General features: G+C 36.7%; 1 protein-coding gene across 1 annotated transcript in view; it reads right to left on the bottom strand.

The window, feature by feature from the left end:
* Window positions 1-13,766, bottom strand: part of CNKSR2 (connector enhancer of kinase suppressor of Ras 2) — a 219,863-nt gene that overhangs the window by 86,123 nt on the left and 119,974 nt on the right. Inside the window, exons 10-11 of the mRNA XM_067289740.1 lie at window positions 5,982-6,115; window positions 3,072-3,283 (exon numbers count right to left, since the gene is read on the bottom strand). Coding sequence (XP_067145841.1) covers window positions 3,072-3,283; window positions 5,982-6,115 — 346 coding nt within the window. The remainder of the gene's footprint in view (window positions 1-3,071; window positions 3,284-5,981; window positions 6,116-13,766) is intronic.

Raw genomic sequence — 13,766 nt, 5'->3', positions numbered from 1 at the left:
AAGTCTTTTAAAGTATTTTATTAGAAAACCTTTGCAATAAAGATGATCAGTCCTATTCATTTCACATTTTTGATGGCAAATGCATGATATGCTGGAAAAAAAGACATTTGGTTATACTGAATACAAATATTCAGACATGTCTATCTACCCATTTAAATATGGCATCCACTGAAGTGCATCAGTATCATGCATACTGTATAACAGGAAAAGGTTATATTGACTTTTTAAAAAAAGGACAAGATATCATAGTGATCTCAGGAAAAAGGTATGAGATAAGTTCCATACAGACTACAGGGTTAGTTCACAAATACATCATTACTCAGAAAATACAGCTTATATATTTAACTTTTTATTTATCATTTATTTAACTATTTATGGGCACATGTATAAGTCTGATTGAAGTCAGTGAGATTTAAAGCACGTAGTTAAGAAGTCAATTCCTGAGAAGAGATGTATTAGGCTCATTTATATTTTAACAGAAGTAACTCTCAATGGTTACTTTTTCTGGAAATACAACTTTCTTTTCTATGTGACACTTAATTAGCAATATATTATACAAAGCACTTGCACGTGTGAAAAGATCACCCAGCTATAAAATCAAGCAAAGTCTGATTACTATCAAAGGCTTTGGCAATAACAAATATTCTGCAAAATCCCTGGCTGTTTGAAGTGCATACTTTTTTATATCTGGCAGTATAACCAGAATGACCAAATTCACTCCTTCCGCTGAACTCAAGTTTCATTTGTCCGCCACCTCTGCTGATCTCCTTGTTATTCCATATGGATCCACTAAATCTGTTTTCCCTGGTGACTACACTCAGGAAGAAGCCTTTTGGTTGTGAACAGAAGCTCGCTGAGGCCAATTAGCAACAATTATGCAACAGCTGGAAGCCAGTAAGTGCACGAGAGAGAAACCTCTTTGTTAACGTCGTCAAAAACCGTCAATAGATTCCCAAAGAGCAATTATGGAGGGTCCTGCTAACCTCTTATGAAGGAAGGCTGAGAAGTGTTAAAAATAATAATAATGTCACTGCATAATTAAGGAGCACATGTTGAAAACAATTATTTTTCTAGCCCCTTTAACACTGTTTGACCTTCTTTAATAGGTCGCCATAAAAAAGAAGACTGCGATTGCCATATTCCAGATTTCTGTGAAATCTTAAGGTCATGCCTAGCCACAAATCTTATGCTAACAAATGACATGTGGGAAAGTTTATAATTTAATGCTGAAATGGTAATACTCCTAGAAAATAAACTTAACTGAAAGCAGACTCTTATGGTCTGAATTCATTAAAAAAGAAGTGAGATTAAAAGTGAAAAGCCATATAATAAATGTGTTAAATAATGACTGTTTCTCAGTACAATTTTTTATCCATGTATTTATTACTCTTTCTGCTAATGAAAAAAAGGATAAAGAAGCTATCTGCTAGCAAAATAATGGATTCAGCAATCCTTGAACACAAAAATGTGCTCTTCTTCACTCTCGACCACTAGGATTAAAATTTAAAGTCAGAAGCAGAGAGTACCTCTGTTAGTGGAACTGACTGCATCCACTAATTTTGACAGTTGAAATGGAGGAGTAATTAAATTGATATATCAACTTTGAACACTAAGCAGTTATTTCATACAAGATAGGTAGGGCTAGAAAACACCTGAAAATGTTTCAAAATCTAAAGGATAACTGAAAATTTTGCAGCAGGACAGTGTGGTTCTGTGAAACAGGCACATTTTATGAAAATATATCCTTTAACATTCTGTAACTACATCTCTCAGAGTCCTGAGGATACATTTTGCAGCTCAGGCTCAATTCGTATCAACATTCCCAGGTGATTTTGAAGCTTTGCTGCATGATGTACCAAATCTGTGCTTCCTCGTAAATTATGTCTGTCTTCTCAAAGCAGTATAACGTCACGATTGCTATAGTTACTCCAACATACAGCTTGCACTCAGTTTAGTAATTAAAATAACATAGAAAGTGGGGCAAAAATATATTCAGGAATGTGCTCAGCTAATATCGTATTAGTAAAAATATCTTTTTTCAAGGCAGCCTTATCCTCTATACTGTAGTTATGCTCAGGGAATTCTGTTTTTTTTTTTTTTTTTAATGTCAAAACCTGCAGACACTCCCCAAAACATCTTCACATTCCTTGCTCTGCCACAGAAACCAAGGAAGAATGCAATAAGGCAAAGGGATAAAAGATTCCCTCTTCATTTTCTTCTATATTCTAACAACTCTACAATTGTACAATTTTACTAGCTAAGGGAAGACTTCCAATAGTTTGAAAGGGAAAATCACTCTGAATATCAAGGTTGGAGGACTCAAACTCTCACCAGAATTTGTTTCAAAATTTTCACCCTATCTAGGTCAAAATCCAAGATGTGGAAATACCAGCACAAATACGTGTTTGTGTTTACATGCATAATTCTTTCTTGGACAACATATAACCTCAAAAAAGAGGGACTGCTATATATAGGAAGTTACAGGCAGTTAATACAATATTACAAAAAAAGCGTATCATCAGTCATTACATCATTTTTAGGACTAGAGAAAAATTAGAGAGTTTTAAAGAGTACTGCAGCATGAAAGCAGCATGTCATCACTCAGTAAATCTGAACTGCTTTTGATCTCTAGAATGATTATACCAGGGTAAATTTTTCTAATATAGCATGTTCTAAACCTATGCAAAGATCGCCCTCATACTGGGAGCACACTTCCATCCTGTATTTTTAGTATAAATACATTGGTTTCTGCCAGTTTTTCTGACAAAATGATACTGAAGCATAAGCTAGAAAATGAAGCTGATAAAATTATGAATAACGTTTTTGTCTAGAACTTACAGTCAGACAGATCATCAATACAAAACTGGACTCCCTATTACCATAAGTAATGCATTTTCTTCATGTGCAGAATAAGCTTTTAGGCTGAGATCAGACTAAAATAAAACTGAATTCTTAGCAAGATCAATGGTCACTGCGAATACTTTTATGCTTAAATACAAAAGCAGATGCATGAAAAAAAATATGACCAAAATAAGGAAAGGGGGATTAATCTTATCAGATCAATGCCATACCATATGTTGGTGTGCTCTCTCTCCTCCCAGGGCCACTTGTTCTTCCTTTCTCATATTCATAGCAGTATAAAACTGCATCTTCTTCAACCACATTAAAGCGCTTCCGATATTCCTGGTCAAGAAATGAATTTGGAGATTCGGATCCTGTGTGAACCGGCTTGCCCACTATATGTCTGCCGACATCATCACATGGAAGATTTCCCTTTTCATCCCTTTAGTAAACAAGAGAGGTCTTTAGTACACTGGGATTTACAATTTTTTACTGTTAATATTTCAATAAATATGGGAAAAATGTCAATATCTCATCTAAGAAGGAAATAGGCGCCATTGACCAGTGCTGGGATCACACGTTGCGTGTGCACGCAGACGCACGTAGACGCCAGTTATCCCACACGTCTCTGCTTATTCACTTCCCTTGCAGACCGTATCTACCTTAGTGGTTTCTTGTGAAAGGAATCATACAAATAAAACTGTACGTATCTTACTGATTTCTTGTAGGGCGCGTCGGTTGGGGCTGCTGCTCAGCAGGCTGGTTCGAGGGCTAATTTACGGCTGGCCCTCGGACACGCTGGGTGCAGGGAAACGGTGCGAGTGGGACTCAGCGCACCCCCTTCCCCACGGCACATGCAAGGCCGCGGGGCTTCACAGCACGCAGCAAGGCACCAGCCCTTCACCCTCTCCCCGGGACAAAAGGTTTTTGCTTCCTCACAGCAGCAACAGCAAACGGAGAAGCAGATGCTGAGCAGTTTGATAAGGCCCCAAATAAAGACTTGCTTAAATACAGTTAATCACGGATTACCCCCCCCCCCCAAAAAAAAAGCCTGACGAAGTGCCAAAACGGATCATGTGGAAACACTGCACGCTCTGTAACAGGTCTGTGAAATGCACTGTAGCCCACCAGGATTAAGCTGACAAAGGAAGGTTCAAAAGTACGTAGCTTAATCTCTCTGTAAGATTGCAGATTGTACTAATAAGTGATATAACATTTAATCAGAATTGCTCCAAACTCTTGCATTACCATCACGATTTAAGAAGTGTTATTAATAAATAATCAAAACACATTTTAGACTTCTCAGTTTCTACAGTTAAAAACTGCTGACCACCAAATATTCACTAAAAATACTCTGTAAAAAGAAGATGTGTTTCTTACTAAATAACAAAAATAATTTTGTTATGATCAATATCAGTACAAAGACACTACTGCTTTCAGGCTAGTACAGTCTCAGTTTCAAGGTTTTCACCAGATAACCACTTCATTCAAAGAAAAACCTGAAGACTATGGGGTCTTTTTGTTTTGTTTTGTTTACCAGAGTTTTCATCCTAATGGTTTCAGAATTAAATACTTGAATTTTTCTGTACAGCTTTTGAAAACCATGTTCTTAAAATTTTATTTACATAGAGATAACAAAATATCCAGTTATCAGATAGATGAAAGACATATTTGATCCCTATGAACAATTCAAGTGCAATGACTGACAATGTTTTTATATAATCAGAAGAAAAAAACATAATCTAGTTAGTGAACTAGACTATATATTGTTTGTCACTTTAAGACAGATACTAAAGTATTTTAGCAAATCCAATAGGGTAGATGTGTCACACTCGAAATAAAATGACAATATGAAGGATTTTTCTTTTTCCCAGAAATAAAAACCAGACCAGGTAACAGATAAAGCAGTGATAAGGAAAGAATACAGGGTTCAGTTCATGCCTTCATAAAAGGGTTGTGACATCATCTAAATCATGAGGTGGAAAGTCACCATTTTTCCCTGGCAGGTTTCCCATATATACGTCTGATGAGTAAGAGTTTATCATAGAAACATGATTTCTCCTCCCCACTAGGCAATTTAATTTGCCATAGACCTCACTCCTGGGTAATCCCCAGGGAAACCTTGTCAGCAGCGGGCCATACATCTTATTAATTGGCTAGAAGAGTTAGTGGTAAGTGAGTCTAAGAAAAACTCAAGTACAAGAAACTCAGGTACAAGAAAGGACATGCTGCCCTTACAATCTTTCCAAAAAAATTAACTAAAAGAAAAGAAAAGCAAGAAGTAATTCAAAAATACACTAACTGTACATAAAACATTCTGAATCTAGTAATACAGAAGAAACTTTAGAAATATTGATTCCTCTTAAATATGTCCCTATGCCTCTGTGCAGTTACTATTGTAACTTATGCCTTAAATCTCTCAGAATTTTTGGAAAGCAACATCCATATATACCACAAAATTTTAACGAATCAGTTGAGGTCATGTAAGGGTAGGGCTATGAATCTGCACAGAGAATTTGCTGCTCTTCCAACTCGGCCGGGGAATCTAGAGACTTGCAGGGAGAGAGGTGAAAATGCCTCTTCCATGTGGCACCTCGGAGTGGCGGTACATTTAGGGAACATGGGGTCACTGCAGAATATAGTATGGTGGCCACACTAAAAGTCATCCTGAAAATTGCTCAGATACTATCAAATCAAATATATCTAAAAAAGAAGTCACTACGGCTGAACAAAATAGTGCTCTGACTGTCAAAGCTGCAAATTTTCTTGCTTTTGTCCCTTGCTGTGTCATGGTTATTAGCCAAGGGGGCAGATATTAACTCTTTGCCTAGCTATGGATTCAGGGTTTTAGATAATTTTTGCTCTTTGGAAATAGCATGAGAGTGTTATAGGAGCCAGATTATCCCCTAATTGAGAAAACAGGGTGCTGCACCTTCCTTTGCGAAGGATACTGTTTGGCAGAAAAGCTACTGCTTCAGACTATTGTGAGTCTGATTCAGCATATCTACTCTAAATAACCAGTCCCCTTGCAAAATGAAGTATTACTGGCCTAATTCTGCAGCTCCAGGCAGGAACAGAATGCTTGGTTGCTTTACAAGTATTTTTTGACCATAAATTGTACCTGAAATGATTTTTTTTACCTGGGAACATAAGGTTCTGTTGGAGGAGGGGGTATGTAGAGATCCTGCAGGGCAGAACTGTCTCTTTTTGTAGGTGTGCTGATAGTGCTGGATGGTGTAGCAACACTGCTTGTAGGACTTCTAGGAATAAGAGGCTGGTTCGAGAGAGAGAGAGAGAGAGAGATAACCATGATTATCTGTATATTATCCATTTTTCTCTGAAAAAAAGCTACAAAAAAAACTATAGTTCAGAAAATTAAGGAAAAAGTTCAAATGCTTTGTGTATTTTTAAACTTGCTGAAAAAAACACTCATGCTAAGGAGATATTCAGATGTACAAATGAACATGTATTGTGCTTATAGGATTGACTCCTCTGATTTTATCTTTCCTTTTCCTCTTTGCAAAGCAAGATTATTGCCAATGCCTATAGAAACAGTAATCAGTAGTGCCATTGGTGAAATCTTTATGAGTAAAACACATATAAAATCCAGTGAATTCCTTAATTAAGCTAACACAGTCTAGTGTTTACAGTAAAAGGTGCATAAGTAGGCATTAAATAGAATGTCATCTCCCCACATCTGCTCTACTGCTTAAGAATTAACTGTAAAATCTCTGGTTTATGTCTGCAGATGCTGTAAAATTCAATGCATCCTCAGAGCACACGTGCTACGAGACAGAACAAACTGGAGATTGTTATTATTCTTCACTCCCCTGGGTGCACTCCTGACAAGTAACATTTACCCACAGAGGAATAAGTTGTACCTTCCCTGCAGAACAAACATGCATTCTAGCTACCATTCCAGTCCAAATAGGATCCTTCCCCTTAATCACATATCTCTCCTCTTTGAATTAAGTACCACTTTTTCTTCCTCAGCTTAACTACCTTGGCTAGCTAAATAATGACCAAACACTTTCAGAGTTTATTAACTCACTGTAGGGCTGGAAATGATAGCAAGATTTGCAAACTGTCTCTATACAGATGCAGATGCAGAAAAATAAAATGAGAAGCAAACCTGAATTGCTCTAGTCTCCCTAATAAGCCTATGTGTCTTGGCTTGTCTGATAGTCAGACTTAAGCAGAAGAAAAAGAAAAAGAAAAATGGCAAAGAAGCAAGTACAATGATATCTTCATACGCACTAAAATCAATCCAGTATTAAAGAAGTTTTGCTTTGAAAGAGTTCTTTCCCCTCCATCTTCTTGGAAAAAAATCCCTTGAAGAGAAAAGTGGTGGGAATACAGTGTTCACCACACTTTTATTTTCTGACCCAAAAAACTGCTGGAGGACACATATTTAACATTGTGTTTATGGCAGAGAAGCTCTAAACGCAGACTAAAAAGACATGTAAAGAGATTCTTCTGCCAGCACTATTAAGAATACTTTATGACAGACTAACGGGGCATTCCTGTGCAGAATAATCAGTTCTCATTTTCTAGATATTAATCTTGACACTTGTAGCAGTATACCAAGACTGCAGAAAGCTCCAAGAGTTGAACTGCAAGAACTTTTTGAAAAGTCGGCCTTTCATAAGCTAGCGATGACAAATTCTAACGCTTACCAAGCAAAGCTCCCACCCCAAATCTTGCCTTCCTTTTTCTCAATCTGTATTGTAAGAATAATACATGCCACCTAGGAAACCTGACATCCTTTGACCAGTTACTGCCATGTTTTATTTGGTAACTTTAGGAATAGAACCCTGCTAGATTTTATCTCCAACATAATAATTACAATGTATAAATTTTTTTGTTAGAACTTTGCAAGTATGTCTGTAGAACAATAGCTATGTGGCCACACAATTTTTGTCTTTCTGCTTGTTAGAAGTCTGTATCCTGTAAACAATGACACTCTTAAATTCTTTTCCTTCCCACTGGAGTTAATGTGAGTATTGTGTAATTCAGACTAATGACAGATAGTCACTATTTGTAGGAAGAGGGGGAGAAAGACACACAGAAAAACAGACAGATAAAAGACTTTACAACCACTAAAAACAATCAGAAGACTAAGGTCTGCAAAACTAAAACTGAAGTCTGTGGCAGAACTGAAAAAAAAATGCACCAAAAACCTCTAAGAAAACTCTTTTAGAGAAATAAAAATCTTATCTGTGACACTGTAACCATAGATGCTCTTGAACCACTTACTAAAGCAACACTGATTATTTCCTTTCTAATACCTTACACTTTTATGACAAGCATACTTTGTGGCTTGGCAAGTGGCTTGTAAAATTAATTTTCCTTCTAAATCAAAATAATTTTTTCAACCTAGACCACATTTACACTTGTTGAGCACAGGCTGCTGTTGTTCATGGCTCACAATGGCAGGAACAGTGAACAGAAGATGAGCTGGGTAGATTTATTTGCTCTTCTCCATTTTGAGGAGGAAGATATCTGTGTGGGTATGACAGGGGACAGAGGGCTCTAAGACCTAGACTCATGGTAATCAATAGGAGTTTAAGGTTTTCACCACTTAAGGAAATTGGGGCTCAAACAAAATTGTCATCTGGACTTACAACAGGTTGATGAGCCCCCAGTGGCCCTAACTGGCTGCTAGAGGGCTACATTAAAGGTTTCCCCTTGTGTTACAGCCTGGAATATCTAGGCTTAAACACTAAATGTTCATGAGATGGGCTTAATTTCTGGAAAATTACATTGCTGAAGTCTGAGAAATCTACTGGGTAACTTCACCACAGAAAGTTCCTGATAACACACAGTCCGGATGTACAGGTTGGCTTGTGCTTCAGAACAGTTTGCTGGGAGATTCTGGAAATCAATGAGGCTTAAATGTCTTTGAGAAACACTATTTTGGTTCATCTTTTCGCTAGGCCACATGATTAAAAAGGTGAGTGCAACAGGAAAAACTAGTACTCAGTCTACCAGAGAAATACACAAGTAATCCAGATAACTCAGAGCTCTGAAGGTAAAAGGTTTCCCTCAAACTGTTTCCATGTTAAACAGTGGGTCTTTTCCATATCTGTGTCATACTGCCAAACTCAACTCTTCAGCTTATTTCCACAAACCAGAAAGGCCAGGTGACTGGAACTGAAGGAAAAATAAATATATAAATATAAATAGGCTGCTTTATTTTTTTTGTATATTTATCACCACTTCACCAGATAAGTCAGCGAGTTCTTTTAAATGAATTGCTACACCTAAAACCATTTAAATGGTCTCTCCTGTTAGTAGTTCAACACACTGAGAGCATTGCAATGACTACCATCTTGCGCTGTAGGAGTTCAGCTTTCATTTTATAAGGAATTAAAGTCTTTCGGCCCTCCTGGCTAAAAGAAAGCCTTCAGAACATGACCTGTAGGTATGGTGCATACACATTGCACTTTGCAGTGCAATTTAGAAACAGCTCAGCTACTTCAATTTGAGTTGATTTGTGCACCTTCAAGCAAATCAGCTCACGTAGGTCTCCGGTTCAATGGTAGCCATTCAGTGGACCATATTATGTTGTGCAGGCACACTGAACAGAGAAATTCACAGTACTCTGTTCAAGAATTAGATGTCTCTGAGATCAGTGCTACCACTCAGCTAATTCTCTTCCGAGGACTAGAACTTTTTCCTGCTGCAGTCCCTTTCGGTAGGCTGGCCAGGGCAAGTCAGATTGCTGAAACAGCGATAAAACTAAGAAGTTTTTTGGCCTAAAGAGTACTTGACCCATGGGAATACCCTGATAAAGAAAGTTTATAAGTTACATATTAAAACTGAGATAGCCTCAAAAAATGTCCCAAAGAAAGAAGACCCTGCATCAACGTGAACCCACAAAGACAAATGTAAAATCTATGTTTCGGTACGTGTTGGAGAACTATTTCTCAAACATTTTGGATGCACCATCCTTCTTCAAGTTCATTAGTCTTTATGTACCCTTTCCCAAATTGTCAAACACTTGGCCAGGGAACAGGTAACAGTCTTTACTTATAGCAGCTCAGGTTCTTGAGCGCAGGAAAATACGAAGTCCCTGTAAGTATGGACTGCTAGACAGTGCAGACATTTATTCCCCTTTCCTCCAGAAGTTGTTCTGTCTGCGGCCAGCTGTTACCTGAGGTAGAAACCTCCCTCTTGCTACCATAAGTCATTGCTGCTTTTCCCATCCCCAATCCTGAAGGAACTGAAAGGTTGCCAACAGTAAGTCAGCATAATTTTTTTCTTAAGTGTCTCAACAATGAATGCAATTAATAATTAATATGTACCATCTAAAATTCTTTTTAATGTTTTTTAAAGCTCTTTGAACCTTCCAATAACTCCCTTGGAAGCTGCAACATAAAGTTTGAGAAACATTGCTCCGGAAGAAGGCATACAACTTTAAAAAATATGAGCAAAACCAATACAAAATTTTAAGTGGTAATATCTTTTTACAGCAGTTTCATCAGTAAACAGACTTTAAGCTTAGTATTTTTTTTAATACTGGATCCAGGTCATCACAATTTGTTGAACAGAATGCTTCCAATAAAATTAACTTTTTATCAGACCAGCCATGACATGAAGAGGTAATGAAATATTTCAACTAATTCAGACTCTGTAGGAAAACCCAGTCAGAATCCATTTTAACAGTGTTGTAAAGAATGCCCAGTTCCCATGTAGTTAAAAGACAATTAAGCAACTGAAAAGCCAACAAATTAGTATTTTATTTAAATCTAATGATTAAAAAGTGTAAGAACATTAATTCTAATCATAAATGATGAAAACAGAATATAACATTGTCTATAGATAAATGAAGGAGGCAATATAGGCAAGTAGGAACAATAATAACAAATATTAATAATTAAAATTAGCATTTTCTCTCAAACCAAGGATTCTGTTGATATTATTGCTGATGCTTCTCAGGAGTCTGAAAAGCTGAATATAGCATAGTGGATATATGATGCATATGTAATCCAAAATAAAGTCTGTTTAAAAAACTACAAACACTAAGCTCCTGGCAATTCTTCACCAGGACAACTTACATACAGAACAGTACAGTGAACTTTTTTAAAGATATAGAAGTTGGTATCCAAATCAGCTTGATGAGGAGTGTGACAGAGTGTATAAGAGGAGTCCAAAAATTTTGTCCAAGTCAACGTACGATGGCTGGCTGGCAGCTAGACCTGTCCCCAGACTCGCTGAGGTCAGTAAGAGCCTTTCCACTGTAATCAGCAGGGCTTAGGCCAAATTAGCTGAAGCGTGATAACATGTTGCTCCATTATTCCTTGAGTCTTTTCTACATTCTGAAGAAACTGGATGACGAGTCTTCCACACTGTAGTCAAGGTCCAGTTTCTTTTAACTAATTAGCAAAGTATTTTCCAGAAGGCAAAGAAGAGCTAGTTTCTTGGTAACATGATGATAGCGACTTACTTAAAATTTCATATGCTCTGAAAATTGTATTTATTGAACCTTCCACCCTTGTTCAAGCAGTGCTTTGGAGAGCCTTCCTTTGAAATCTCCCCAAAATAACACAAAGTGGAAAGGAAAAATGAAACAGACAATCTAGATTAAGGAAGTTTATTTAAATTAGGTTCTGAACCACCAGTTCATTGTTTTGAGGACAGACAGAAGTTTGAATAGATCTAACAGAATTAATTAAATCACCTGTATGTCAAATAAAAAAAATAAAAAAATAAAGATGAAACAACTTATCCAGTATGTTCACCAAGTTCAATAACTGTTAGAAATATGAACATTGTAATCTGAAATATCATTCTAGGCCTTGCACAATGGATCACAGTATCAGGGAAAGTAACTGAGAGCCAAATTTAGTAAGATTCCTCTTGCAGGCGTAACATCTTAATATTTGTGGTACAATGCCATATTAATGAACACCTTCAATTGCAAAAGCAACACAAAATTCCCCAAGGCCATAGTTTCCTAATTCAAATTTTATAAAAGCAAAAACAACAAACACAGGCTGAAAATCCCTTGACTTCACAACTTCTGACAAGATTCCAAAATGTATTAAGGGAGAACTCTGATAATCTACAAGAAGTTGGATACTGATGGATATTAAAACAGACAATCATCAAGTGACTGAAAACAAAAAAAATTGCTTTAATCAGGACACAAGAGGAAAAATGGATATTTTTCTTTCTGTACTGATTGACTTTACAGCTGGAATTAATGCACTTGTAAATATAAGCTCATTATGTAATGGAGCATAGTATAGCCATGGGCTAATTGTAATATTTTCCTGTATGTCAAGCCATTGGATATCAGTGTTTGGACTGCTACAGAGGATGCACATTTATTTTTCTTCCTTTTTTCCCCCTAACCTTTCAGATTTATTCTAAGGATGAGAATAATTAAGAAAAAAAATCAATTTCTGCTAAAAGGAAAAAAATAAAACAAAGAATGAATCAATTACTATGTAGCCTGTACCTAACATGTAATTCATGGCAAGACTGAGATGTGAGGGCAAAGTTGTTCCAAGGAAACTGCTGAACATCCTAAACAGTATTTATGCCAATTAGTAACCAGTTAATATCTGAGCAATCTAAAAGCCTTCTCCACATTCAGAGACCATTAACTTTTGGCTAGCATATGGCTAATCTCAATCACTAAGAGCGGAGAGCAAATGCTTAAAAATGTCATTATCGGGACACATAATTTAATTAGTAGGATACCCTGTCAATTCACAAACCAAACTGATTGATATACTACTCTGAGTCACTCGTAGCACTTGCATACTGCTGGAACAGGAGGACTCATCTAGCACTTTTCCAACTTCCAGGCATACTTAGTATGTCTCTATTAAATCTGTTTTTTCATGTAGCTGCAAATGGCAAACTTCGTGTTCAATTATCAACTAAACAAGCAGAAGGCAATTTACCAATAATACATTGACACTATTCACCTTCAGCTAGAATTGTTTTTTAAAGGCCTTCAATTAAAATATCACTTAATTTAATTGGCTGAAACATTTAGCCTCTACATTTGCTGCAACAGCCACTAAAGATATTCTTTGATAGGGTGCATACAAAAACTCAGTCCCTGCTTTTGTGTCAGCCCACATTACTGTGGAGCAAACTTCCACCTTCCCACCTCACTCAGTGCAATTTGATTAATATGTGACACCACATTTTCCCTTTTCTCTGTTCACTCCCCCTGCAGACCAAAAAAACTGCAGCAGCTAGTTTGCAGATCCTAATTCACATTTTATTAGAATTTTGTCCCCATATCTTATTCTAGAGATACGTCTTTTGCTCATATTTTATACTTTAACAGAATTATTACTGAGTCATAATTTCATTATAGCTTGTGTCTGTTGAATAATACATATGGTTCAATTAACTTAGCTCTGGGATGACAGCACAATTATAACATTCTCAATTATTTCATGACATTCTGATATAGGAAAACATGTTATTGTAATTTCCGCTATTTCCAAAGTTGATGGAAGTATCGCTTTTCCTTTTATGTTTTTTCCCTGTTTGCTACCACTCTCCCAGTCTCCCCTCATACTAACTCCCTTGCTGCTACTGAAGACTAGCACCCTTACAGGAATCTGGAACATACAGAATGTAAGAACAGACATAGGGCAATTTCAGTTACAAAACATACAGTTTTTTGAAGAATTTTTTGCAGAAATTTTTGAAGGAAATTCTGTCTCTGATAATGGACAACTGCTGGAATATGAAAAGAAATGGAACTATTAAAACAAATAGACATTATTTCTGCATGTTTTTAAACCTATAAAATTACACTGCACTCTGACTACTTTTGCTGCTCTTTTTATTAATCAAACACACACTACCAATTTCACACTTAGGCTACATTTAAACTTTAACATTAGCAGACTTTGACATCTGTTCACCTGTGACCTGCATAAATTAGCAAT

This window comes from Apteryx mantelli, chromosome 1, assembly GCF_036417845.1.
Source record: "Apteryx mantelli isolate bAptMan1 chromosome 1, bAptMan1.hap1, whole genome shotgun sequence".
Taxonomy (NCBI): domain Eukaryota; kingdom Metazoa; phylum Chordata; class Aves; order Apterygiformes; family Apterygidae; genus Apteryx; species Apteryx mantelli.
This window is presented reverse-complemented; position numbering and strand designations above follow the sequence as displayed.